Source organism: Ambystoma mexicanum, chromosome 1q (assembly GCF_040938575.1).
Source record: "Ambystoma mexicanum isolate Mex_15411 chromosome 1q, UKY_AmexF1_1, whole genome shotgun sequence".
Lineage (NCBI taxonomy): Eukaryota > Metazoa > Chordata > Amphibia > Caudata > Ambystomatidae > Ambystoma > Ambystoma mexicanum.
The window spans coordinates 1093791747-1093819438 of record NC_090922.1 but is presented as its reverse complement, the minus strand read 5'-3'; the positions used below and the strand labels follow the sequence as shown (position 1 = coordinate 1093819438).

General features: G+C 45.1%; 1 protein-coding gene across 1 annotated transcript in view; it reads right to left on the bottom strand.

The window, feature by feature from the left end:
* Positions 1-6464: 6464 nt before the first annotated feature.
* Positions 6465-27692, bottom strand: part of LOC138541759 (bromodomain testis-specific protein-like) — a 2079689-nt gene continuing 2058461 nt past the window's right edge. The window contains exon 13 of the mRNA XM_069641783.1: positions 6465-7713. Within this exon, the coding sequence (XP_069497884.1) occupies positions 7679-7713 (35 nt within the window). The 3' untranslated portion in view covers positions 6465-7678. The remainder of the gene's footprint in view (positions 7714-27692) is intronic.

Sequence of the window (27692 nt, the reverse complement as noted above, 5' to 3'; positions counted from 1 at the left end):
ATTATGTGGCCTTTTGTGTTTCTCACTACATCGACCCCCAGTCTTTTTAGTGGATTTATTCCCTCTCTGATACAATGTTCCATCACCTCACCAGATTTTTGGCCTCTCAGGTCATTCAAACGTTCTTTTGTTCCATCTTTTGACTGGAGACCTGCCAGCCTTTGCCATTTCTCATCCATAGTGAGGAAACTTGGCTCTGTCGTTTGTACTATTGTAACCTTTGGAGCGGTAATCGGGGGAATTAAGTGGCATGATCTGGAAGGCCGTTCTTGTCTCCTCAACTTCCCTCATGGGAGGTATGATGTCATTGGGAAAATCCTGTTCACCGCTTTTGTTCACTTCCTTTATCTGTGGATCAATGGCATCAAGCACTTCCTCATCGTCATATGTTGACATATTTAATAGCTTGTTTGTTTCATCATCGTCATCATGGGCTATCTCCACAGTTTTTGCCACCAAGGTCGTTTTTTGCAGGATCCCGGTTTCAGTGATTTTATCCTTTGTACCCAAGGATCGCTTTGTGTTTACAAAAACATGTACTGCCTTGATATTTCTTAAGAATTTTCTGGGGTTGTTCAGTTTACGTTTTTTTTGTTTTTTTGATTTGGGGTAAATTGCTCGTCATTTTCTTTTTTGCCTGAAATATGGAGTAGTTCTCATGCTCTCTTGCAATCTTATCACTTATTGGAGTTTGTGGATTGCCAATTATTCCCTCGCCATTGGCAGATATGGAAGGTTTGGGTGAGTTTGGATAAGAGTAAGACATGGAATTTACAATTATCGGCTGACTAAGACTCTTCGCTTGTTCAGACACTTGGACTTCAGGGGGTATTTGTTTTGGTTTCAAGTCAATCACCACTTTGTCAGTTTGCTGCGTCGATATCTTTTTACTTATACTGTGCTCTTTATTTTTTAGTGAGTCAGTAAGTACTCTTGTCAGATCCAGCTGTAAAACCAGACATGTCATGTAAGTTGGCAATCTAATTTGGTGCTCTTGGTACGGTTGATGCATTGTGAGGCTTGATGATGTTTCAGTAAGCCCAAGGTGCCTCATGCAACTTCAGCCAGTAATTTCTTATCCTCACTATTATTCTTTCTTTGATCCGTTAGGTTTTGAGATTTTGCTCTATTCTTTTCATGTTTTCAACTTGAAGGAATCACATTCATATTCGATATTAACTAATTTGGAGTTCATTAAGGCTGATAAGGTCGTGAGATCTTTTATGTTATCGTTTATCTGCTCATACATTTTTATGAATGGAGCGATTACGATTGTTTGTGTCGACATCATACAGGGCTGTAGTTCTTATATTACCCCTTTAACAACTTCAGAGATATTAATTCCGTTGATTAGGCTACTTGATGTAGCTTTTAGGCCAGTGCGCCTAATTTTGGGATATTCTCGTTCGATGAACAATGAATCAGATGATGACTCTTCTGAAGTGTCTTCCCGGCGTCTCAGATTATCCTGGGATCTTGAGGGCTCACCTTCTTTTTTGTCTCTGTAGTTTTTTCTCACAACTATGCTTTCATCCATTTCATTAGATTATTTTTGCAGATAAATATTCCTTCGTTGAGAGCAGTTCAAAGGCGGAGACATGCTGGTGTCAATGCGTCTTATTTTTTATGCACCAGTGGGCCGATTAGCACCTATGTGCATGGAAGAGGCAGCTGCATCTGTTTCATCATTTATTGTTTTTTGTGTATCAAGAATTGTGTCTTCAATTGCTTCCTTTCAGGTTTTATGGCTCAGGGCATTGATGATCCTGCTACTATTCATTTGGGTCAAGTCCTGTATGAGTTTATTAACCACATCCAGGGAATTCCTTCTCTCACTTGGTTGTCTGCTAACAAACACTTGAGAGCCTTCCACTTCACAGGTACTTATATTTTCCTCTCAGCCATAAAGACTAGCACCAAATATTTTGGTGGGGGCAATTGCTTCCAGGTGTAGATCTCTTGATAGTTGCCATCCCACTCTCATCATCATCAGGGAGACCACCAAAGGGCCCCAAAGCAGTTACATGGTTAACAGCGGCTAGGGCACATCCAGTAGCCCCAACTTCACAGATTGAAAGCCCATTGGAGTTTATGGAATTTAATTTGTTTGGGTTAACATCACTCCCGAAGTTTGCAACGACATGTTAGATTCGGATATTACGACTGACTCGCTTGTATCGGTTCTCATGGCGGCACCTCCAACTGTGACTCTAGCCTGGTGCAACAGAGACAGGGGTCCGGTTCCAACCCCTGTTCCAGCCCCACATCCTCCTCCTGCTTCAAGTACGCCATGTCGCAGCTGCAAGCGTGTTATCGGCTGTTGAGATTTCATTTTACATTCCGGCTCCCTTTCAGCAAGGAGGCTGTTTGTAACGTTGCCCCTCAAAACCTCGCAGCCTTGCAGAGCTTCCAAAATTCTGCAACGACTCTGGTTGTGCGCTATACAATGATTTAAACTAAACTATTTTTTTTAGCATGCTTGAAACCTAAAAGCTCCTTCCTCAGCCTAGAATCTTATGATCATAAAGACAGGCATTATATTCAAAACATTTCTTGGTCAAATTGGGAATTAATTCCATAAGGACTAAGGCTACACATACAAAATGCCATACTCTAACTGGATCTTCTTTTGGAAAATGCGTCCTAGTCTTCTTAATCTGGTCAGGTCATGCTGCAATAACCTTTCAATTAACAAGACCCCTAACCCCCCCCCCCATTGCATCTTGCAGTAAAAAAGAAAAAAAACACTTATTTACAATCAAAATAAATAGAGACTCACTGAACATTATTTGAACCCACACCACTCCAAGATAAACAGTCTCTTGGAGAGGACCTCCTTCCCAGATCAAATAGTATACGTATAGAACCAGATTTAGTGAACACTAGAAATTTAAAATAAAAATGTGTCAAGCCCACAGCTTTTGACAAGAATTGGTTTACTCCTGACCTTTGCGTCATAAGACAGGCACTAAGAAGATTGGAAAGGAAATGGAGAAAGAATCTAGAACCTGCTCTTACTTTAAAACTTAAAGTTGAATGCAGTAAATATATAATAGCCATAATTGAGTTAAAACGTGTGAATTATGCCCTTCAGACTGAACAAGCCACTAATTCTCCAAAGAAAATGATTTATATTTTAAAATTTCTCAACAGCATAGCCCAAGATATTAACACACTAGATCCTTTAGTTGATTGGTGCAACTCCCTTCATGGCCACTTTTGTGATAAAATCAACTAGGTTGAGTCTATAATTGACGATTGCAGATCAACGTAGGTTTCTAATGACACTAATCTATCAAGTTGCGCAAATTCTAATGTCAAACCCAATGTCTGTAGTATTTTCTCTGACCAACCCGTTAAAATTTTCTGCAGCCCTGCACAGAGAGACTGCTTCTATAATTACTAGTCTAAGCCCTACCACTTGCCCTAATTACCTCTACCCATCCTTTATTATAGAGGATTGTACCAATGTTTTAATTCCTACCATTGCAATATTAACACCTCTTTTGAGAATTCACTTATACCAAAAGCCTTGCAACAAAGTCAGGCTACCCCATTGCTAATGAAAGCTACTTTAAACCCGAGGGTCTGCTCAAATTATGATCCAATCACCAACATCCTCTTTTTGTACAAAGTATTGTACAGGGCAGCTAACATTCAATTGGAAACTTTCACTGACCAACTTGCACTACAGGAAGACCGTCAATATGGCTTCCGTCCAGCCAGAAGAAAGGAATTGGCTGAAATCTATGTCAAGCACTCCTTACTCAAACTTTTCTAAAATGGTGCTCTTAGATGCATCTTCAGCCTCCGACAGCCTATTTCACAACGTCTTAATTCAAGGACTACAGAAGATCGTTGGTGCCTCTGATAATGCAGCCTCATGGATCAACTCTTTCCTTTCAAACAGATCTTCTATTTTTAAGATCGTACATTTTCAATCCTGTACTGAATTATTAACATGCGGCATCCAACCATATTCATGCACATCTCCACTGTTTAATATTTATTTGAAACCCCTGCACGATTTTGTAGTTAAACTATTGCATTTCAAAATTTTGTAGATGAAAAATTATTTTCAAGCTTAGAAAGAATGCAGATGCAATATTACACTTTTTGCATTCATCTGCAAACTAATTGAAAGAAAGATAGGCGGAGAACCGGCTAGGACTTAATCCGGAGAAGACAGAACTTCTACTCTACTCTTCAAAATCTTAGTCTACAATAACTTTACAGTACCCAAAATCCACCTTTCTATCTTTCCATTCCGTTAATTCTATCATCAGTAAAGCAAACATCGATCTTATGCTGTTAAGACAACTGCAACCTTTGCCTTCGGAAAATTGTGTCACCATTGTTAGTGTGATAATTAGCTCCAGAATTGACTGCTGCAATGGCTTATATACTGTAACACCTAAATACCCAGTCAGCCTTCTTCTAATTTTACAATTATAGTGCTGCCCTACTGTAACAAATATACAGGTATACATGCACATTTCTCCAGTGTTTTCTCTTAGGAAACTTCACCGGCTTCCAGTGAAATCCCACATCTTAGTCAAACTTCTTACATTTGCCCACAAATCGGTCTAAGGAACTCTGCCTATTTACAGCAAAATTGGTTGGAAAAAATACATAATCCAGCACGTTGTTTAAGATATAAACTACTTTCTATTCCTAGATTTAAACAAGCCAGAGGAATAGGTTGCACAAGTACATTCCTCAAAGTCAAAAACTGAAATTCTCTTAAAGATAGCTTGTGTTGCATTTAGAAGCTGCTTCCCTTCAGAAAGAAAATTAAATCCTTACTCTTTTAACCCCTTACTAGCTTTTCCAGCCTATAGGTCGAGCACTGAGATACTTTCGTGTTGTAGTGATATCCGCCTACAAACTAGCTTGCTTGAATACAATCCATTTCCGTGACTACTGGCCAATCCTAAATCTCCTTCCTCAACCACCCCCATTTTAGCACAGAGCCTTCTGAATCCTCTTACTTCCCCATCATTTCCCCACACCAATTACGGCATCATGAAGCAGCGTACGCAATAGGAGCAATATAATGAACCAATAAGCATATACATTGGTGTCAAATCTACAACATAGTTTGGCATGGTTTCCTTTTTGTAAAAGATGTACCTTTCTCTACTCCGCAAGATTCCATTAATTGTGAAACTGTATTTGCAGAAATTAAAACTTCCTTTTGCACACATCTAAGCATTACATTCATACTTTACTAAAGCATTCTTTTAATGTTTTATTAACAGTTCCCACACTAAACATGGGATTTGTGGCCGAATTCTAATACCCTTAATCGGTCCATCAGACACAAATGCATTACCATCTCATGAGCTATGCTTTGTTATGGAACTCTCCTGCTGCAAATGTAAACCCCAAAATAAAGGAGGTGATGACTGGAAGGTTTAGCGTTAATCTTAACCACTGGCATTGTTCTGAGCAACCCTCCATACCATTGTTCCTCGCCTGCCAAGCAATTACAGAACGGTGAAAGGCCATATGAAAATCGGGCTAGATCCCACCACAAAAGGTGCAGGCCAGCCGGATCTGCTTGGTCACATCCCTTCTACAATTGTAATCCCTACACAAGGCAAGCACCAGAATTATCTTACGTTTTCAGCTTTTTGTTTACACATGCAACAACACAGCCAAGTACACCACTTCATTCGAGCTGACAAGAAAGTTTGCGAGTCGTGCTTACGAAATACAGTTTTGTTCAGTCTGGAGGACATAGGTGTGAATCCTGACGGCACTGATTCAGCAAGTCACCCATCCAATATTGATGAAGTGAATAGAATTTCTTTGGGTAATAGCACCCATTACAGAATTTAGAAGTGGGTGGAATCCGGCATGAAGCAATATCAACTTCATAAAAAACATTATTGAGCCAGTAAGATAGCTCAGCGAGTTAAGGATGTGGCTGTGTTATCAAGGTAACCTGCCATCTTAAGTTGAATTCTGGCACAGCCAGGCTCAGACCTTCTTCCCAGTGAGATTCATAAATCTAGTACCAGAGATTTGGGTATCAACATCCATTATCAGCAGCAATGGGACATTTAGTTTGTAGTGTGCAGCATTGGAGTTTCGTGCCCTTGCAAGGGAATTCCGCCTCAATCCTCCGTTTTGTCATGCAACTCCCTGTCACGTTGCTATATCCCTTTACAATAGGGGGTACTTTATCCCACAAATAAATAGAAACAATATTTAGTGTAATCCCACATTTGGAGAAGTAATACTGCCGAGACTTCAATGCTAAAATTACAAGCTTTTTCTCTTAGAAACTCACCTTCAGAAAATTATGATTTTCTGGGATTGCACATACCATCTCAAATAGATTATTGGTAGGTACTCGGGAGGCACTACAACCCATAGGTATCTCAGTGCTCGACTTAGAAACAACAGACACAGGGGGTTTTGATTAACACTGTTTTAATTTTGTTTCTCAAGGGTAGTAACTTGTCCAGGTGATTTGTATTTACCTTGAGAGAATTCCAGTGTTTGGAATTACAAACATTTAATAGTTTCCAAACTTTATTTTACAGTACATGCAACAAATACGTAGCTTACATTGCCCAGCAGTGACTATCATCAGTAATAGAATGCTAAATGTGTCTGAATGCATCTCTCTTGTAATCTAGTTAGGTCTTCTCTTACTTGTGGTTACTGCCAATTGTAAACATTTTTGCATGAAAAACAATTAAACTTAATCAGGTAAACTTGTTTTTCATTAAGATCGTATTGTTTCTCTAAAATATATTGACAAAGGTGCATAAACATATGAAGCCTTTTGCAAATATTAGTCCTCGCACCGTACTACAGAAGCATGCATAGAAATCTATTTCAGAAAAACATTTTATTTATTGCAAGTGACACCATACCAGCCGACAGGTTTCTCACTCAAGCATGGTAATTTTAAAGGTTGGAGTTGAATCCATGACCATGCTGGAATGTGAAATTCAAACACTATCCTCAAGCTGTAACTACATTTCAATTTACTAATGAGCAATTAGCAAACATGTGAATCTAGACATATCGACAAATGTAAACCCCATTAACACTCCACCCATTTGTTGATATCCAAATAATGTACACAAGTAACATTACTCTTCATGTTACGATGAGAAAATTGGTACTGTTGCTGCCAACTTTTATAAGTGCATCCAACAGTAGCTATTCATTCAATCCAGGTCCAGGCCAATAACTATCAAATACATTGCAATTTACCAGGACCACATGACTATACGTACATCCCTGTCATGAACAGAATCAATGACACCAGAATACTGGTTAGACTAATGAAATAACAGACACTTAAACACGTGTTCCACAAATTGAAATTGTTGTGTTATTGTCAACGAGGCATTAAAAATGGAAACCTTTCAATATTAGTCCATAAAATTGCTTTGCAAATATTTCATGAATTAAATGGAGCACTGGGTTGTCATTCCCTTTGGAATCCTTAAGGTCTTCATCAGAGTTAATTTCGGTCAGACGGTTGCTCCCAAAATGCACAATACGCAATGTCCCACTTCTGTAAACCTTGCTTTGAGACTAAATACCCTTCCTCCCTCCACATTGAGATATTAAAATTATACATCGACAGAGAAATTTGCATCATTGCCATTTATTGCTCACAGTGCCTCCAAAATCATTGTTAAGGGGTCTATCAGTGCGGCATATCTAGTGTTTCGGACATGGACACTGAAAAGCAAACACATGTTGACATGTAATTAATGAAGATTGTACTTTATATTGTTAATTACAAATGGTTTAAAAATCTATATTTCAAAGTAACAGATTTGCATATGCTTTAAACCTGCCACATAAAAAATAAATTAATAGAGGGATCCAACTCAGTCTATTCTTGTTTAAATGAAGTGCAATAAAGAAATTGTGTTACTCACGTTCAGTAATGTTCTCTCTTATGGATATGGTGTTCCTCTCACAGGTTCCTCATCTCTTGATGAGGAATCTAAGACACCAGAGCGTGTAATGCACCATCAAGCAGTGTGGATCCATGTGCCGGAAGGGATTTCCGTGATACACATACAGAACTGTGCTGGACCTCCATTCCATCCTTACTCCTCAGTCACAGAAGCTGAGGAGCAGTTCAACTATTGCCACATAAATGAGGGAAGGATGGGAGGCTGAATGAGAAACCTATGGGAGGAATACTGTATCCATCAGAAAGCGCATTGCTGAGGGTAAGTTTCTTTTCCAATGGATACCTTCATCCCGCAAATTCCTTATCTCTTGTAAGGCTCCCAAAGTAATGTACACTAGATGACACATAGTGGAGAAATCCATCTTAAGCCAGAAAGCTTTGCAGCACTGAACATCCTACATCATTCACTTGATTTGGGAATTTTCTCAGATGTCTTCATCTATTTATCCAGACCCACTGCATTATGCAATACATACATGATGCAAGAGGAGGGGCTTTGTCAGTGGATTTAGGGGTTGGAGCACCAGAGCCTTCAAGCCCCTGTATTGATGCTATTGAAATGAACGGAGCAGTGTGAGCAGCCTTAATGACCGCTGTCCACTCCCCCAGTGTACACACAGAGCTTTGATTTGGGCCTTGTTCAGCCTGAACTCGGGCTGAGCTGAGGAAAGCCAAGTCATGACCGCAGCAAATGTGTGATGGTAGCAGCATTTGAGCATGCATTTTAATCCCGGGCTCGTCAGCACCTGAGCGCTCCACACTTTCATATTCAGCTGCAACCCTCATCTTTCAACTTATGTAGAAGTTGGTGGAGCCCTGGAGAAAATGTGGTTAATATGGAATTGTAAGAGGGTGGAAGGTGAGATCCTAACTTGAAAAAAGGGCTCTTTCTCTTCTACTTTTGTTGTGTTTCCACCTGGTCCTCTTGCCCCTGCTGCCATTAGCAGTGTGTGTTTGCATTGCATACATGGCCTCCCGCTTGCTCGCCCTATTTGCCAATTATTTGCTGAGTTTCTCCTATTTATGCTTTGTTTTTGAGAAGTAAAATACTGGGGAAACAAAATTGTGGCCAGCAGTCTAGGGCTCGTTTGCTTTTGACTGTTAGTTCGGCTGGCACACCCTGTGTAAGTTTTGGGGAACAAGTTCTTTTAGCCCTATGTCATCCACCTTCCCTATTCTTCACTATCCTGCTCTATGTATTCAATAGATGTTTTCTAGGATCTTGAAGGTCTCCAAAGCTAATTCCACTGTTTTGCCAGGTTGTGAGCAGCGGTGCAATGGATAGCTTGGCACTGTTTGTTGTGTTTAGGTTCTTTCTGGTGACCATGGAGCAGATAATCCTTTGGCCCAGAGTATCTGTCCCTATAATGTAGCTTTTTATCGCTTTTATATGATATATTACATTCATGACAAATTCACATCTGCATTTGGTCCCTATTTGACACCTTTAATAAGATTCCAGTTTGCTCGTTCAACTTTTTAGGGACAACAATTGATCTGGAACCAAAATGACTTTTGGTGAATCCTGTGACACAGCTTGTCCATTACCATTTGTGATTTGGGTGTACAGGGGACCACTGATCTTATCAGGTCTCCGATAATTCAGAAACTGGATAATAGTGACATCTTTCGTAGAAGGCAGAGGCTTGATAAGGGTGCAAATAACTATAATTGAAGCTTTACTGATGGTATTTATTTACATCTGCATACATGTATATGTGAATCAAAGGTTACTGCTGTTCTATTCCATTCAGCTGGTTCTTGCAGATCAAATGGGACAGGACGTTACTGCCATTACTTTCTAGCCCCTTAAAAATTTGAAGGGCTGCGTTCCATCCTGAATTTTTACAATCTCAATCAATTAATGCTTTTTGTAAGCATTATTTCTTGGATGCTCCCTCTCGTAAGGATGTCCAAGAGTTTCCGTGCAGTTTATTCACTTGAATCTGCTTGCCATATGCTGTCCCTTTCTTCCATATTTATTTGGCTGTATAGTTTGGTTCCCTACCAGTTAGGAAGGAGGACGAGCAAGAGTTAATTAAAATAATTTTCATGGTGACTCCCGATACTGTCAGTTCTTGCTCTCCCTTCTTCACAACACACTCCCTTCCGTCTCCACAAAAATATGGCATATCCCACCTTGGTATTTTTGGGTATGGGGGATCAATGGAACAAGGGGTGGCAGTTGAGGATGCTTTGTTTATATGGGCTTGGCAAGTGTGTGAGGCCCAGCTAAAAGCACCCATACTCTTTTAGATGCATTCCCAGGACTGCAAGCGAGCAGCCGATTCCCAAACATTTGTTGAAAGAGGGCCATGATTACCAGAATCACCTTAAAGAACATTTTTCCTGTCATGGTGCTACTTACATTTTCAATTGCTAAATGTTAAAGACCACATATAAAAACTGAACTTCTCTCATACCCATGGTGTGAAAAGGCAATTGGGAATTAGATCAGAAGAAAGAATTAAACTGGTTAGTAAAAAGCTTTTTTCATTATGTAGTTCAATATAAAATATTCAAAGGGTCCTCTGCATAATATTCAATTGACGGAGTAACTGTAGAATCACGATCAGTGGTACAGCAGAGAACAGTTGAGACTTTGGAGGTGAAGGAGGGACTGGGGCAGGGAAAGAAGGCAACTGCTCCTCTCTACATTAAACGATGGAGGGGTCTTGGGTACTTAACGTACACTGGTGAAGATCGAAAGAAATACTGCCGCCTATCTTTTAAAAAATGTTGGTATTATTGTGTTTTGGTTTAAAATAAACTTTCACAACTTAAAAATTCACATAAAAAACCCACCATCAAACAATATAATTAATTCATATACAGATTACACATTTAACCAAAATACTCCTATATGATCATATCAAACAAGAAATCATCATTATACAAAGTGTCAGCTATTCAATAAGTGGCTTACATTAAACCATCTAAAAACAATTCATATACAAATTACCCCACTTTCATATTTAGAACCACAGTCACATAGCTTAAGGTTGCTCAAATTAATCAAACCTGTTTCCCAGCCCAGATACAAGCTCACAGGTTAGTAGAACCAGTTCAATATACATATGTTAAAAAACAGAGTATCACTTACACCTAGTTACGTTAGAGCTTGTTCCTATCACCTTGCCAGGTATAAGAAGATTCACACAACACGACCGAAAGTAGCTGGGATGCCAAAAGCAAGAAAGGTTGGAACTTCAGAGAGCACACACTCACTATTCCAAATGGAAACAGCGACTGGTTTAAGACACAAGTTAACAGGCTGAGAACAAAATAGCCACCACATAAGGAAACTCGAGCTCAGTGGCACAATACCATTCAGGGATCGGATATCACACACACTAGGGGTTTTTCCCATTTGACCACAAAATCTGACGTGCACCTACCCAGCTTCGATGTACTATGTCTGCAGGAGACGTGGCTCATTCGAAAACCCTCTCTGGACGGATTCGAGTTGGCGCACTCCCCCACCCACAAGGGCCCCAAAAGAAGACCCCGCTTGGGACTAATAACGATAAAATCAGGAAGCACACGGACCCTGACAAAAGTCACCAAAAGCACTGAATTCATTCTGGCGTCTATCATTAGTTGGTCCACTCCCTCTCCAAGTACCAAGAAAGAGACGCAAGAGAAGATCTTACTCCTAAACATTTACTGGAACCCGCTGCGAATACCAAACTAAACATTTCTGATAGAGCTGGAATTGGCAATCGACTATGCCTTAACTGAGGAAGACGTCAGACATATAATGATCGTAGGAGACCTGAATGTCGACCTACTTGCCCGTCGGGCTAATCCGCGAGGCCCGGCCGTGTTGTGGTCCAAACTAACGGAATCTAGAGATCTACATAACCTGCATCTCATTACTGATCCAAAGCTCAGCCACACTCCAACATGGGAGAGAAACGGGGAAGGAGCAGCTATAGACTATATTCACGTGTCCAGAAGTCTGCTAAAATACTTCATTTCTTTCAACGTGACAAGAACAGCAAATAGTGATCACAATTTACTGTCCTACGAGTGGCACACAAACGGAAAGGAAAAGCAGGTAATGAACTCAACCCTAAAAGTCAACCCCTATGGCACCCACCTTCGCCTCCCAAACTCTTCTATCAACGCACTGACTCAAGATTATGTAGCTCTGGAAATATTTCAGACTATTCGACAGCCCTGGCAGTCTTTAAAACCACAGCAAAAAAGGGAGCTCAATGCTCAACTCCGACAGTACACGTCTTTAACGAACAACTGGTGGAGAGAAGGAAGCACATTAGAAAACTAAAAAGAGAAGCAAATAAATCAGGCTTCAAAACTCAAATAGAGGAACTAACCAAAGCAGTCAAACAGTACCAATCCTGGCTGAAAGCCACCAAACAGAGAAACCAAGACGATGCAGAAACGATGCTGCGCACAATATGCAGCAAGAAAACAAAGGATTTCTGGTCGCTAATCAATGCCAAAGCAAAGAGTGACAACCAGCCACTAACCAACGCAGTGGGCGAACTGAGGTGGGTTAAACACTTCGAGCAATTGTATAAAGCCCCCACGAAATCCTCAACACACTTACCATCAACAACAAAAGTAGAATGGGAGATCCCCACAGATCAAGAAACCATCAGCAGCAAGATTAAAAAACTCAATGGCTCACGTGCGGCAGGGCCAGATGGCATCACAAACTTCGATCTAAAATAAAGGACCGAAAGCTGGGCCAAGTTTGCTGGTGAAGTATTCAAAAACTGCAACACAGCAGCAGCCATCCCACCGTCCTGGAAGAAGGCCATAGTTGTTCCGATTTTCAAAAAAGGCGCAAGAGACAACCCAAGCCACTACCGACCTATAGCCTTATTAGATTCAATTGGGAAACTCTTTGCATCATTTATTCGGGAAAGTTTCCAAGGCTGGGTATCTTCGGGGCAAAATGAGCGACCCATTACAAGCAGGTTTTGTAAAAAAAACCTAGGCACGACAGCTAACATCCTAGCCATAAGCACCTTGAAGGCTAAAGTTATTGAGGGCCATCCCAAAATCTACATGGCATTTATCGACCTGACAAGGGCCTTTGACTGTGTGGACAGGACACTTCTGTGGGAAAAACTGGAAAACAACCAATGCCCACCAGCAATCCTGAACCCCATCAAGGAATTGTACAACAAAACATCAATGGGTGTACGATTGAACCAGCAAGGCCTATTGTCATCTTGGATAGAAACCAACCGAGGAGTGAAGCAAGGATGCCCCCTCGCCCTTGCTCTCTACAATGCATATATAGCAGATTACAAAGAACCAAAGTATGCACGTTCCCATCAAGATTGGGAGAAGAGAAAATATCAAGAATGTTATATGCTGATGACATCATCTTGATGGATCAAACGCCAATAGGCTTGCAAGGACAACTCACGAACCTTGACTCCTATCTGCAAGCCAACTACTTACAGATGAACCAAGAAAAAACTAAAATCGCGATCTTGGGAAAAGGTATGAGAAAAAGAGAGAACTTTGCCTGGAAGGTACGAGGGGAGACACTGGAGATCGTGAACGAGTTCAGATACCTCGGAGTCACACTGAACAAAAACGCAAAAGAAATCCTGATGTGCGAAATCCTTTTGAAAAAACACAGACCAGAATCCTATCCAACAAGTACGGCCATTTCTCTTTGACACCTGTCCGAAGAATCTACAGGATGAAAGTCATCCCTACAATAACATACGGCGCAGAAGCTATGCCTTACATCCCGGCATCCTTCTGGCAGAAAGTAGAAGGTCTGTACTGGCGGAAAGTACTAAGCCTACCACAGTCTACACCAGTGATGTTAATCAGGAGAGAACTAACACTCCAATCACTAAACTCCATCGTAACACGGAAGGAGCTCCTGTTCTATAGAAAGATGCTCCTACCATATACACCACTGACACTAAACGCAACAGAGCAGGAAACCAGGGCAGGAACATTTAAGATGCTCCTATGATGGGAGGAGAAAAACAAACAGCGCATTGACTGGGCAGTATGCTCCCAGGATGACCTCATCTATAACCCAGGAAAAGTAAAGAGGCGAGTGATGGAGAGAGATTGGATTCAAACATTGGATGAAGCGCAACTAGTAAAGTCTACAAAGGACGGGCCGGATAACCCGGCAAAAGTCAATGGAACCAGAGCCTACCTACTAAAGTGCCCATCTAGGAAGCTCCGCGAAAAATGAGTGCGTATCTGCTTGAACATTCTACACACAAATGAAATACTGGCAAGGCGGAAACAAGTAAATACCAGCCTCTGTCGATTCTGCTCTCAACCAGACACGATCAAAACACTCAAGCATTTCCTTTTAAGATACAGGGTGGTAGATGCAGCGCGCACCCTCCACTTGGGCCGCCTATTTAGCAATGCTTACTGCTTCGATGAAGAGGAGAGATGGAACAACGTGATGATTGGAGAAAACACCAGATGGACCATAGCCGTGGCAGGATTCTACGAAGGCCTAGGTCTATAGAAACGCCCGGAACCTGAACAAATAAACCCCACAACCGGAGGCAAACAAATCTCTCCTTGAAATGGCAGAGGCTGGCACGATCAGGATTAACTCTTTGGACTGCAGACTGAGCGACGGATCCTCAAAGAAGAATCTTGTAAAAATTGTTTCTTTTTAACAATTGAATCAAGTAATACATTTTTTTTTCAATAGTCACTAATAGTATTATAGCAACATTATAAAAAAGATATTTACATATCCCATGCCTGGTAATACACAATCTAGCTCTGCCTATGCTGACGAGGTCCAGTCTGTGTCCTGCTGCTTATCGGGGTTGGATAGTTCAAGATGTTAAAAGGAGCAGACATCCCAAAATTAAGTCATAAGTCAAATAGGTGTTTTTGAAGCATACAAAGAGGAGACAACCAAACTCTTGGTCTTAGAACATAATCTATGCCTTTTAGAGCCACAGTTGAAGTGGGACTTTGACGTCCTGTATGGTGTGAGGAAAGAGGAGTAGTCGTCCCTTTTCCCCAAGGGGGGGGGGGAACTTCCACCCTTTGAGGAACGGACGGTGAGCCCACTCAACAAAATCCTCCCCTAGGGGTCTGGGCAAGTGGCACCTCACTGGGAGTGACTCATCCTTAGGGGACAAGGACTCATTCCCAACCGAACTCCCAACGCAGGACACTATCTGTGTATAAGGGACTGCCTTCCATCAAAAACACTGTGTCCTCCTGTTTGGTGTGGCAGGTCAGAAGGAGACAGGAGACAGATCAGTTTTTGGCATTCTTGCCGATGTTTTATTAAAAAAATAAGTAAAAAGGTCTCACTATCCTTAATCTGTGGATTTCCCTGCATAACAAAACTAAGGTGCTTGTCTTCTGTTGTGAAGTCCAAAGCAAGCAGTCTGTCCTCTGTACCCTACCACTAAGACAAACCTACTAAAGGCCAGGAGAATGACCCCCTTCTCGTGGATAGGCTTCCCCAGCAGTATATAATTCTTAGCTAGATTTTGGCCATCAATTGCAGTAGCTTGTTCAGTTCCTTTAGGTGGCTTTTCTAAGTCTTTATTCCCCTTTCTGTTGTCTTTGTAAAGTTCTCCTCCTCTGTGTTCCTGGCCTTTGAATTACTCGTTATGCTTTTCACAAGTGTATCTGGAAGTCAGTATCTCTGTTCCATCTGGGGAAATAGGATCCCTCTTTACGTTGTTCCTGTTCTCCGTATTCATATGTTCTTTAGCTCCTCAAGATTAGGATATTCGATATCAGGATTCTCCTCTGATGGTTTACCAAATTTCTCTTTTGGGGAACGTATGATAAACCCAATAATTATTCTTCTCTTCTTAGCCCCTTTTGGTATTACTGAAACGAATAAGGCGAGTCTCGTAATGATTGTCACTTTCTTGGTTTTCTTTCATGTCACTGGGACGAGTAGGATAGGTCCCGTAATAAGTCTAAATCACTCCGTTCTTTCGTGTATCACTGGGATAAGTAGGAGGAGTCCAATGATGGGTTTCACTGACAGAATAGGAAGTTTAGACTGGGATCGGGAACCAGGACGGTCGTGTAGTAAAGAGGGGTATGGCTTTCAGGAGGAGACTGGTGTTGACCTGACACTCCTTTTTATTTATTTATTTTTATAACCTTTATTTATTGACACATCATCACATGAACTTTTTGATAAAAGGATTCAATGACCGTTTCAACTGCCAAAAGCATATATATATTGTTGAACTAAGCAGTAGAAACTGTTTGCATGTGTAGCACAATGATGAAGGACTTTGAGTTATGTAAATATTGAAAGAAAAAAACAAAAAATAAGGAAGAAACAAACCAACTAATTTCACCCCCCCATAACCCACAAACAAACAAACGGGTATGGCCGAACATCCGATCTATGGAGCGCTTCAACTGGATTACATATAACCCTGATTCTTCCTGCCGTGTCCGGTACAATCACAGCATAGTGAAGCTTTTGAGCAGCACCGGTTTGTAAAATTTCTGCTCCCTCTGCTTAACAAAATCGTAAAAGGGAAATCAAACCTTCAAAAATGTCAGATAGAACCCAGCAGCCAGGACACACCTTCATAGCAACAACTCCCCACACCTTGACCCACCACCAGGCCACCTGCGGGCCCATTTCCGTTTTCCAACCTTGGGCAAGCGTTATACCGGCAGCAGTGAACAGGTGTGTGATTAATGGCACCATGGTGCCACAGGCGGCATATCAACTTTCTGCCGTTGCCCCCAACAGTACTACAACTGGCTAATTCAGTAGTGGTACCCCTGTTATATCCGTAATGTGCCCCAATATTTCTTTCCAATACAGCTTGGCTTCAGGGCATTCCCACCACATATGTCTTAGATCCCCAAACACCTGCACTTCCTCCAGCAAAATGGCGAGCATCTCGGGTTCATTCTATATATACGTTGCAGGGTCAGGTACCACCCATAGCAGATCTTATATGCCGATTCTTCGATTGTAGTACATTTAGAGGCTTTATTGGCCCAGTTTTAGATCTGCCCCCATTCCTCCACCAAAATGAGGTTCCCAGTCCCATCGGTCCATGTATGGGAGCCTGTCCTCCGGCCGCGCCCTAATCCAGTAGTCGGTAAATCCGCAAGATCCCCTTCAACCCCTGACCCTCTCGTGCCAGCTTCCTTCACTACCTTCTGGGATATCCAGTGCCTTATCTGCATGTATTTAAATCTCTCTCCCTCACTCACCTGGAATTTATTGTTACATTCACAGAAGAGCAACGGGTGCCTGCTATGATAGAAATCCATTAGGAGTAGATCAGGACTGCCTCCCCAAATCTTCCAACTGGTGGTATTTCAACCCGGAGTGAAGTCCCCATTGCAGCTGATCGAGCTGTAGGTCCAAGACCCGGGGCAATTCCTTTCCAACGTAAGGCCTAGTCCCAATAACTCAACGTTTTCCTGGTCACCTCTAACAGCGGGCCTCCCACTCACCAGAGCTCATTTCTCACAAATTGCAATGCACCTAGTGGTATAGATGTAACCTCTTGCTCTAGTTTGATCCATCCCTGCTCATGTTCCAAAGCTGCATTGGCGCCAGTTGGGCCACCCAAACATATCCTTTCACCTCGGGCTCTCCCTTTCCCCCCGGAACCCCTAACAGAGGCCACCAAAGCAGCACCACCCTAAGGACCCTTGGTCATTTCTTATGATAAATAAAGGAGAGGATCTTGGTCTGTAAAGTTTTAACCATCCTGGCCAGGATACCAATGGGTATATAGATCTCACCATACACAGCAACCGGGGCTGGAGTGTAATTTTGATAGCTACCTTACGGGTGAGCCACGAGAGCTCCTGCATGTCCCCATCTATGACAGTCTTCCACTAAACATTTCCATAGAGGGGGTATATTTGCCCTATACAGTCCCTTGTAATCCTTCGTTAAGATCATACGTAAATATTCTAGCCCCTTGGGTTCCCAGAGCAGCAGGTATCATCTACTACTCAACTTCCTTATGTGTTCGGGATCATCAGTTATGTTAAGGGCCTTAGATTTAGTGTTGTTGATATTAAACCCTGACATTTTTGCAAAGTCCCTCAGTCTCGTCCTCACTCGTGGAGGGGTCTGTTTAGTGTCCCTCATGAACATAAGCACATTGTATATTCCATCTCTCCATTCAACCCCAAGGATTTCTTGATCTTGCCTAATTCGAGCCGCCAATGGCTCCATCGCCATGGCGGATATGAGTGGCGACAATGGGCACTCACCTGGTGTGTTCTGCGCCTAATCTTCAACGGTGCCGTGAGCTGGCCGATGACTAAAAAACGTGGACAGGATTTGGAAATTGGCTAATACCATGCGTGTAAACTCTGGGCCACAGCCAAATGCATCCGAAGAATGTTTAAGAAACTGCCAATCTAGGCTATCAAATGCCCGCCTTGCATCTAGAGCCGCCAAGGAAAATGTCTGTCCCATTCTGGTCCCATTCTGGTCCCAAAGTCTGGCATCTGTTGCATGTCTTTTGTCCTGCGCATGTCACCCAAGGACGAAGCCAGACTGATCCCCATGGATTATGTTCGGTAAGACTCTTGCCAGCCTACAGGCCAAAACTTAAGCAAATATTTTCGCATCAGGGAGTAGGCAGATAGGATGGTAACTAGCGCAATCAGCAGGATCTTTCCCCAGCTTAAAGATCAGAGAGATATGCCCAGGTCATCAGCAATTACCCCACTGTCCTTAATTCTACTGAAGAGTTTTGTCAGCTGTGGCACTAACCGGGTGCAAAAGGTTCTGTAATACTGATTCCCAAAAACATCTGAACCTGGGGCTTCATTAGCTGGTAAGGAGCTCAGGAAAAGCCAAATTCTTCCTCTGTAATGTTCTCCTCCAGACTCTCCCCATCGTTGTCTTAACTGGGGGAGCTGAACACTGATAAATAGGGTAGCTGGAAGGGTCAAATAAAATTTTCCCCTTTTCAGTAGGCCTACAATGAAGATTCCACACACTTACGTCCCATCCCCTTTCCTCCATACTGCATCAGCATCTCTCGATAGGGACAAGAGACCTTTTTCACCAGAAAAAAACCGTCTTCCCCTTTAAATATAGGGGCGCGGCACTGGGAGCATGAGCTCCCCTGACTCAGCTCACCGGCGCCATTTTTCTGCATCGACGGGAACGGGCCAATTTCACCAGCGCTCCTGGGTTTGGCTTCGGCCATGTAATACCACGTGCTCTTCCCTGGATAATTTCTTCTGTCTTGTTTGTCTTTTATCAATCAGGTACTCGTCCTCTGGCGCCACGCTCCTCCACGGCGCATGCCGACTTCAGCGGGCTTCAGCAGGCTTCAGCAGATGTCCAGCCTGCGAGGGTTCTTCCCTACATCAGCCCCCGGCGGTCTTTGCTTCTGCTCCCTTGGCCCCGACCAAGGATGGGAGGGTTGTACCGCGTGCAACGCACTTTCTTCACACGCCCTAAAGAACAGACTAGCTAGATGGAGGGAGCTCTTTGAGAAGTCGCCTCCAGAGGACTTTAAGGACTTTGTCAGACATAAGTCCAGGCCCAAGGGAGGGCCGCTCTTTTCCAGTGCACCCCGCAAGGGCGACTCCTTTCCAAGGAAACGCCCTAATGGGAGGAACCTCTCAGATTCTCACACCAGTACGGGTACCGAGGCTAATTCAGCTACCGGCCGTCAGGCCGATGGGTCTTTAGATCCTTCCGGAAAAGGGGAGAGTGACCGCAAGGTTCTTTTATCGGGTGTAGCCCGGGGGGCTATGCCCTTGTACCGGCAACATGTCTGAGGTGGCACCTACACGCAGCACTGCTGGTGATACTGCCGAGGGCGACATGGCTACCAGGCCTCGGCCTGAGGTGCAATGTAGGTCTCATGCTCCATTGCCAAGAGTCCTGGAGGAGGCTGGGTCCAGTGAGCCAAGCACCACGACTTCGGCACGTGGCATGCAGCTCGACAAGATGGCCGCCGTACCAGACAAGATGGCCGCTCGTCCGATACCGCCCTGAGGAACGGAGCAGGTGGGGGAACGAGTGACAAGGTGGGACTGGTGTCAACCAGGTACGGGGCCTACAGTTTGTCCATCAGCATCGCAGGGCAGGTTTACTCCACAACCAGCTAGACAGTACGCACTGGCCCCAGCAGCCGCCCGCTACCCCGTCAACATCACCTGCCACCCCACAGGCCTGCGAGGACAGGTTCTTTGAAAAGTTACTCATGCTCATGAGATCCATTCTTAGGGATGTGATCAGGGACATGCTCCCTCCGGCCCCTCCGCCTCTGCCCATAATCATTCCTCCTATGGCTCCAGCGCTGCAGGCCCCGGTGCAGCCTTTACTGCCCACGCCGGCTCCTTAGATTCGGGTTCCCCTGCCTCCCACAGTTCAGGCGGTTCCATACCACCCTCCGCTGCAGCCTCCGGCTCCAGTTTCCACACCTGAGCCCTCCCTGCCCAGCACTCATCCACCCACTCTGGAGCAGCCGGATGTCCTGGTGGACACAGCTGAGGAAGAAGACCCCGAAACACCATTGTCAGCCAAGGCCTTCCACGAATGTCTCGCAGGCCTGGCGTAGTACTTGGCCCTGCCTCAACCCGAAGTCGAACAACCGAAGGCAGGGGTACTGGCTGAGGTCCTCACTCTACGCCCACGGCTAGAACGGGGATCCTGATGCAAAAGGACGTTGTCGCCTTGGCCAAGAAATGGTGGCTCAAACTCCATTCGGCCCAACCTGTCAATCGGCGCCTGGACGCCAAGTATAGGCAAATGGAGGGGGATCCACTCTTGCTCTAGGCCAATCCTCAACAGCACTCTTCAGTGATTGCTGCAGCATCACTCTACTCAAAGCCCCAGTCCTCGGCCACCTCGTCCTCGGCGCTGCAAGGCAAGAAGGAGATGATCTTGGAGGTGTACTTTAGTCCAACACTTTGCTGCATCTTCGTCAATCCAACGCGGATGCCATGCTTGCAGCTGTTAACCAGGGGCTTTGGTGGTAAATAGCCAACTTACTTCCGGTGCAGAGCCAGTCACGAGTCAAAGCAGGACTGGCAAAGGCAAAAATAGTGGTGCAAGACATGTCCACATTGACACCTCTGGGCGGGCCATATGCATCGCCACGGACATGAGAAGGACTGCCTGACTTCGGGCTACTAAATTCAACCCAGACGTCCAGGAATACATATTGCACCTTCCATTTGAGGGTGGCGACCTCTTTCACTCCACCACCGATGAGGAGCTAGATAAAGTCTTTATCCTTACGAAGGCCACGCCTAAAGCATACACCCAGTCACATCAACGCTCCAACAAGGGGCGGACATTCAGAGGGTTCTGCGGCTTCCAAGAACGGAGGTCCAGGTAGCTCGACCACTCGCCGAGTCAACACCGGTGCAAACAACAAAAGGGCAGGGGGAAGTAAGGGCTTTTTTCCAGGCCTCTCTCCTCTGCATCAGTCTCAGAGGGAAAGAAGGCATCACGCGTCCCTTCGGGTCCTTGTGTCTCCGGTGGAGGGCAGGCTTGTCCTTCACGCACAGTTTTGGCGTCAGATGTGCGCGTACCCCTGGATACTCTGTAGTATCCATGGAGTACCGCTTACCGATCCCACCCGCCTCCCCTCCACTCCACTCCATTCCATTTCACTCCACTCCACTCCCACAGATTGGGACAGCAACTCTGTTGATGGAAATCCGGTCGCTCGTCGAGAGTCAGGCAGTGGAAGAAGTCCCAGCCTCCCAGCGAGGATTGGGCTTCTACTCCAGGATTCTCGCCATACTAAAGAATAACCAGGCTGGCCCGAGAGTTGTGCTGGACCTCTACACCCTAAACCTCTCCCTCCCTCCCTCTTCAAAAATTCAAGATAGTTACGCCAGCACTCATAGTAGAGACATTGTGCAGGGGAGACTGGATGTGCTGCCTGGATCTGAAGGACGCTTATCTACACATCCTGATTTGGCAGCCGCATCGCTCCTTTCTATGATTGAGTATCATAGGCTGTCATTTCCAATACAAAGTGCTACCCTTCGGCCTCAACTCGGCCCCCAGGGTGTTTACCAGACTCATGAATGCAGTAGCGGCCCTCCTCAGGGCCACCACGTCTACCCCTACCTTGATGACTGGCTCGTCAGGGCGAGATCACCGGAGGCGGTTCACCATACTTTCTCTGCACTTATAATTACACTCCACGAGCTGAGGTTTTCGCTCAACCTCAAGAAGTCTCAGCTGCAGCCTACGCAGAGACTGACTTTCCTGGGCCTCATCTGGGGCACAAGCTCGAGAGTGTGTTCCCCTCAGAGGACAAGATCACAGCCATTAAGAGGGCCACTACTCACTTCCTTACCCGAGACGTGACATCGGCCTGGTGGTACCAACATTTATTAGGTATCATGGCAGCGGTCCTACTGGCCTTACCCCACACGAGACTCAAGATAAGGAGATTACAGCTGCACTTCGCAGCCTTATGGAATCTGGAGCGGGGCTCCCAAGCGGAGCTTGTCAACATTCCTCATTCTCTCCACTCGGACCTCACATGGTGGTCCAGGGACTGCAACCTGCGGACGGGCAAGCCCTTCCGGTAGCCGGCTAGGCAGGTCACCATCACTACGGACACCTCCCTAAGGGTTTGGGGGGCAACTCTGGACAGCCCCAGTGTCCATGGAGTCTGGACCCGGCAGGAGCAGCAGTCTCTTATCAACTGGCTGGAGCTGAAAGGCTAGCTCTCAAAGCTTTCCTTCCACTCATTGGGGGCAAGGACGTCCTTATCCAGACTGACAACTCCAACAGCATGTACTATGTCAACAAGCAGGGGGGGCGGGTGTTACAAGGTCCCCACAACTGTGCAGCCTTGCGGCCAGCATTTGGGGATGGGCCCTGGAGAACAACATCTACCTCACGGCCGTCCCTCTACCAGGGGCGTCATGCCTTGGAGACGGACAGGCTAAGCAGACTGGGAACGGACAATTAGGAGTGGCAATTGAACGATCAGGTGCTACTGGAGATCTTCAGCAGATAGGGGCATCCTCAAGTGGATCTTTTTGCCTCCTGGGACAACAGGATGGGTCAGCAGTTCGTGTCCTGGCAGTGGCAGGGCCCCGGCTCCCTGGGCAACACTTTCCAGATACAGTGGAACAGCATTACAGCGTATTCCTTCCCTCCCACACCCCTGGTCCACAGGGTGATCTGCAATATAAAGGAATCTTGTCACCTCAGCATCATTCAGGATCTCGGACAGGTCACCCAATCACCTTCCGATGGGCCCAGCGAACCTTCTGGCGCAGCAGGGGGGCAGGGTCATCCACCCCCCGGCACAGAAATTAGCCCTCGCTACGTGATTCCTGAGCAGGTCACACTGAAGCACCTGAGCCTATCACAGGCTAACCTGGAAATCAATCAGGGCGCTAGGAGCAAGCCTAGCAGGACCCAGTACAAGAGTAAATGGACTAGGTTCTGTCACTGGGCAGACTCTAAGGAGATCGACCCCCTTACGTGCACGCTGGATGATGTGCTCTCCTTCTCTGCACACCTTGCTCACTCAGGTGTGCAGGTGGATACATGCTGCACCTATTTGGCAGCCACAGGGGCCAAGAGAAATTCGCAGGTGGTCTTCTCTTCCAACCAGATTGTCAGGAGACATTTGGTGGGCCTCTCCAGGCTCTATCCGCCCATCAAAAAACCACACCCCGTGTGGGACCTCAATGTAGTGCTGGGCGCACTGGCGCACAATCCCTGCTAGCCAATGGCATCCATGGAAGTCAGGCTTGTCACCATTAAGACAGCTCTGTTAGTGGGCCTCACCGCTGCTCGCAGAGTCCACAAGATCCAGGCTTTGGTGGCTTCAGAACCCTATATGACTTTTCACAAGGATAAGGTGGTCCTGAGCATACACCCCGCATTCCTACCTAAGGTACCTTCCGCTTTCCATCTAAACGAGGAAATGGTCTTACCTACGTTCTTTGCTGACCCCAAGGACGAGGCTCAGAGGGTCTTGCACTGTCTGGATGTCACACGCGTTCTGAAATTCTATCTGGACAGGACCAAGGGCTTCCGCAAGTCGGACGCACTGTTTGTCACATTCGGGCGGGGGTGGAGGGTCAAGGCCCGGGTATCAGGCCTCCAAGGCTTCTATAGCACAATGGATGGTTTCTGCCATAAAGGAGGCCTACAAGGGGCAGCACAAGCCACTGCCAGCTACCATACACACCCACGTTGTCAGAGCAAAGGCCACGGCCATTGCATTCCAAAGGCAGGTTCTGTGGCAGGTCATCAGCAGGGCGGCCACCTGGGCCGCCCCTTCAGCTTTCTGTAAGCATTACTGTTTGGACGCCGGCTCCAAGTCAGACACGGCTTTCGGACAGGCGGTTCCAAGAAATATGTTTTCTTGCGGAGGGTCTCCTCTCCACCCTAGGGCTACACTCTAGTTATAATCTCCCATGCAGTATGGAGGAAAGGGGTCAGGATGTAAGAGTAATTACTAGTTACTCACCGTAGTGCCGAACATACTCTTAGGCCATAGTCCCCTTTCCTCCATACGTCCCACCATTCTCCCCCCTAATAATACTGGTGTCATTAGGCAATGTTAAATATTGTCGACAAGTCAACGGGGACTGAGGAGTGGCACCGGTGGGCGGAGTCAGGGGAAAGCATGCACCCAGGGCTGCGCCCGCGTGCCTCTACATTTTTAGGGGAAGAAGGTTTTTTCTGGTGAAAAAGGTTCCATTCCCGTCCCTAGAGAGGGACACCCATGCAATATGGAGGATAGGGGACTACGGACTAGGAGTACGTTGGTCACTACGGTGATTAACTATTAATTTATCGCTAAGTTGTCCGCCTCAGGCCCTTTCCACACCCCAGCATGGTCGCTCAATTGTGTTATCTAATTATGGGCCTTATGGTTCCTTAGTTTGGCCACTAGAAAGCAATTGGCCTTAACCTCTTAAGGTATAAGTGTGCTTTGCTCTTAAGAGCATTTTGACCGATCGGTCAGCCATATGTGTCTCCTGTTGGGTTTGCCTTTCAGTTTGTGTTGTGATTCAGTTGCCTTCACCTCTTCCTCTAGTTCAGTGCAGCAAAGCTCCCTATCTCTGACATAAGTCGCCGTCTTGGATAGAAATTCTCCCCGAAATAACACTTTACTCTCCTCCCACACCACCCTCCAGTCTATCTCCCTGTGTCATTTTCATGGAAATAGCCATCCATTACCTTCTCCATATGGGTTTGCAGCACAAGGTCCCAGAGTATCATTTCATTCAACCTCCACGGTTTCAGGGATCTGCCTGGGGCTCTAGCCATTTCTATCTGTAGGATCACTGGAATGTGATCCGAGAGGTACCGCACCCCTATCTCTATAGCCACAACCTGGGGAATTAGTATTGCCGAGACAAGGACCAGATCTATTCTTGAGAATACCTTGTGTACAGCAGAATAATGTGTATAGTAAAGAACCGCCACGCTTCTATTAAACCCAGGTCCCTAAAGAACTTGCCTAATGCTTGTCAGTGTCTATCATCATTGCTCGTGGGTGGTAATGTTTTATCTAGTGTGGGGTCCATGACACATTTAAAGTTGCCACCCACAACCACCTGACCCTCGCACCAACTCCCTATTTTCCAGAGTAACATAGCTAAGAAACGGTTCTGCCTCTCTCTTTCGGAGCGTAAACAGCTACTAATGGAAAAGTTTGATCTCCCACGACTCCTTTTAATACCAAGAATATCCCCACAAATCGTTGCTGGAATCCCAGGCCACCTCCAAGAAACATCCCTACTCCCTTAGTTTTCGTACCACTAGTCGCAAAGTATTGTTGAGGGAAGGTCCTATGCTTCATGGGACCTTCTCTGAAAGAGATGCGTTTCTTGAAGGAAGATCACTGTAGCATGAAGCTCTGTAAAACGACGCAGAATAGAGCAGCACTTTACTGGCAAGTCCAAGCCCTGAACATTCACGGCAACCACATTCATATCAGCCATTTCCCAGGGACAAGTCCACCTTCCATTGTACTCCTCCCGCTGCGACTCCTTGCTCCAACAAATAAACCCAACTCCCTCCCCATCAGGTGGTTTGCAAAAAACACCCGCCAAGGTACGTCTCATCACTGGTTTAGTAGGGCCCATGTCCTAGCCCGTCCGCCCACCCCCCAAGCCTCTCCCCCTCCCTGAACCACCAAATGCAACCCTCAAATGCCATTGGTCATCCCGGCCATGTATCAGCTTAATAATAGAACTCAATGTAGTCAGTCTTCCCTAACCTCACAATCCCATCCTATGCGACCACCGTACTCTAGCCTCCCACGACCATCTGCTACTGCAACAACAATAATTTCACCCAAAAAGTAATGAATACCAGGTTTAAAGAGAGAATTCCCACATCAATAAAATGGCAGTTATTGGTGGACCTTTCCACCTCCCTATTGTGGAAGGACGCCCCTGTCGCTATCTTTCCTCCTTAATTCTTAATCTTACGCACAGGATGCTTATCTGCCCCTCTTCCCATCGACTCCTCCCTAGATCGTTGAGTGTTGTCTATCTCCATCTCTTCCTCCTTCCTCACATGATATGCCTTGGCTTGAAAGTCGAAATGCAGTCCACATGGGAAGGTGCATCTGAAGCGGATATTTTTATCCTGTAACCAGCTCGTAATCACACTCAGGCGTTTTTGTCTCATTAAAGTCACTTGCGCCCCATCTTGAAACTGCACTATATGGGTGTCCCAGAAGTGTACTGATTCGTGCCTCCGTGCAGCTCTCATGATACCTTTTTTGGTAAGAGTGGACTGTTGTAAGTACATCCGGAGTCAAATTCTTCTTTTGCTGGTACGAGGAGTGCATCTGATCTAAGATGATATCTTGCCCCATCGGCTCCTCCTATAGATGTTGAAATGGGGCCACTACATAGTTCTTTAAGTCGTCATCAGCCACCGCCTGGGTTATCCTCCTAAGCCTTATGTTGTTTTTTCTAGACCTTTGAGTCCTCTTGTTCATTTACGACCCACTCCATTTGTTGCTCGAGGGACTGCAACTGTGTAGAAAGGTCTTCCTCCTCATAACCCTCCTCGCACAAGGTGGTTTCAGTCTCAGCCACTATTTTCTCCACATCAAATACCTACTTGTTCAAATCTGTGATGGATTTCGTTAGGTTGAGTACACAGTCCTTGATCTTTTTCTTGATTTCTGCCAGCATTGCATGGATATCCGAACGTTGCGTGGGGAACGAAGGGGGGGGGGGTTGGATCAACAACTTGGAGGTGGTGTTTCAAAGGATTCAATTCAGCCTGCTCATTATAGTGCTAGTACAATGGAAACTGAATGGCCATGAATTAGGGATCTTCGGAAAGAGCAGGCTACTGGCTTGAATGGAATCAATTAAGAAAAAATCTAAAAAAAATAATACTCCACCCACAAAGATAATGAAATAGCTTAACATCTTGACAAATGCAGAAAAGAAAGGCAGCAGAAAGTGTTAATCATGCAAAGGTGGCAAATAGCAACGTTTCATTTCTGTATGAAGTCCTAGTTGCCATCAAGGATGATAGAATTAAAGTAGTGAATAATAATTCAGTGGGGATTCAAAGTGAGCGTCAGCTATGATAGACTGTGTTATCAGTCAAAATGATTTTGAGTGTTGCCTGGTGGTTTATATAGCCAGCAGGAGAATGCAAGTGTGAATTGTAAAGAAATAAAATGCCCCCTCACCCCCATGAAGTTACGAAGAGGATGACAACTAATTCATTGAAGAACAGGTAAACAGAGGGAAGAAAAAGATCAAATTGGTTCTCAAACAGTAATCT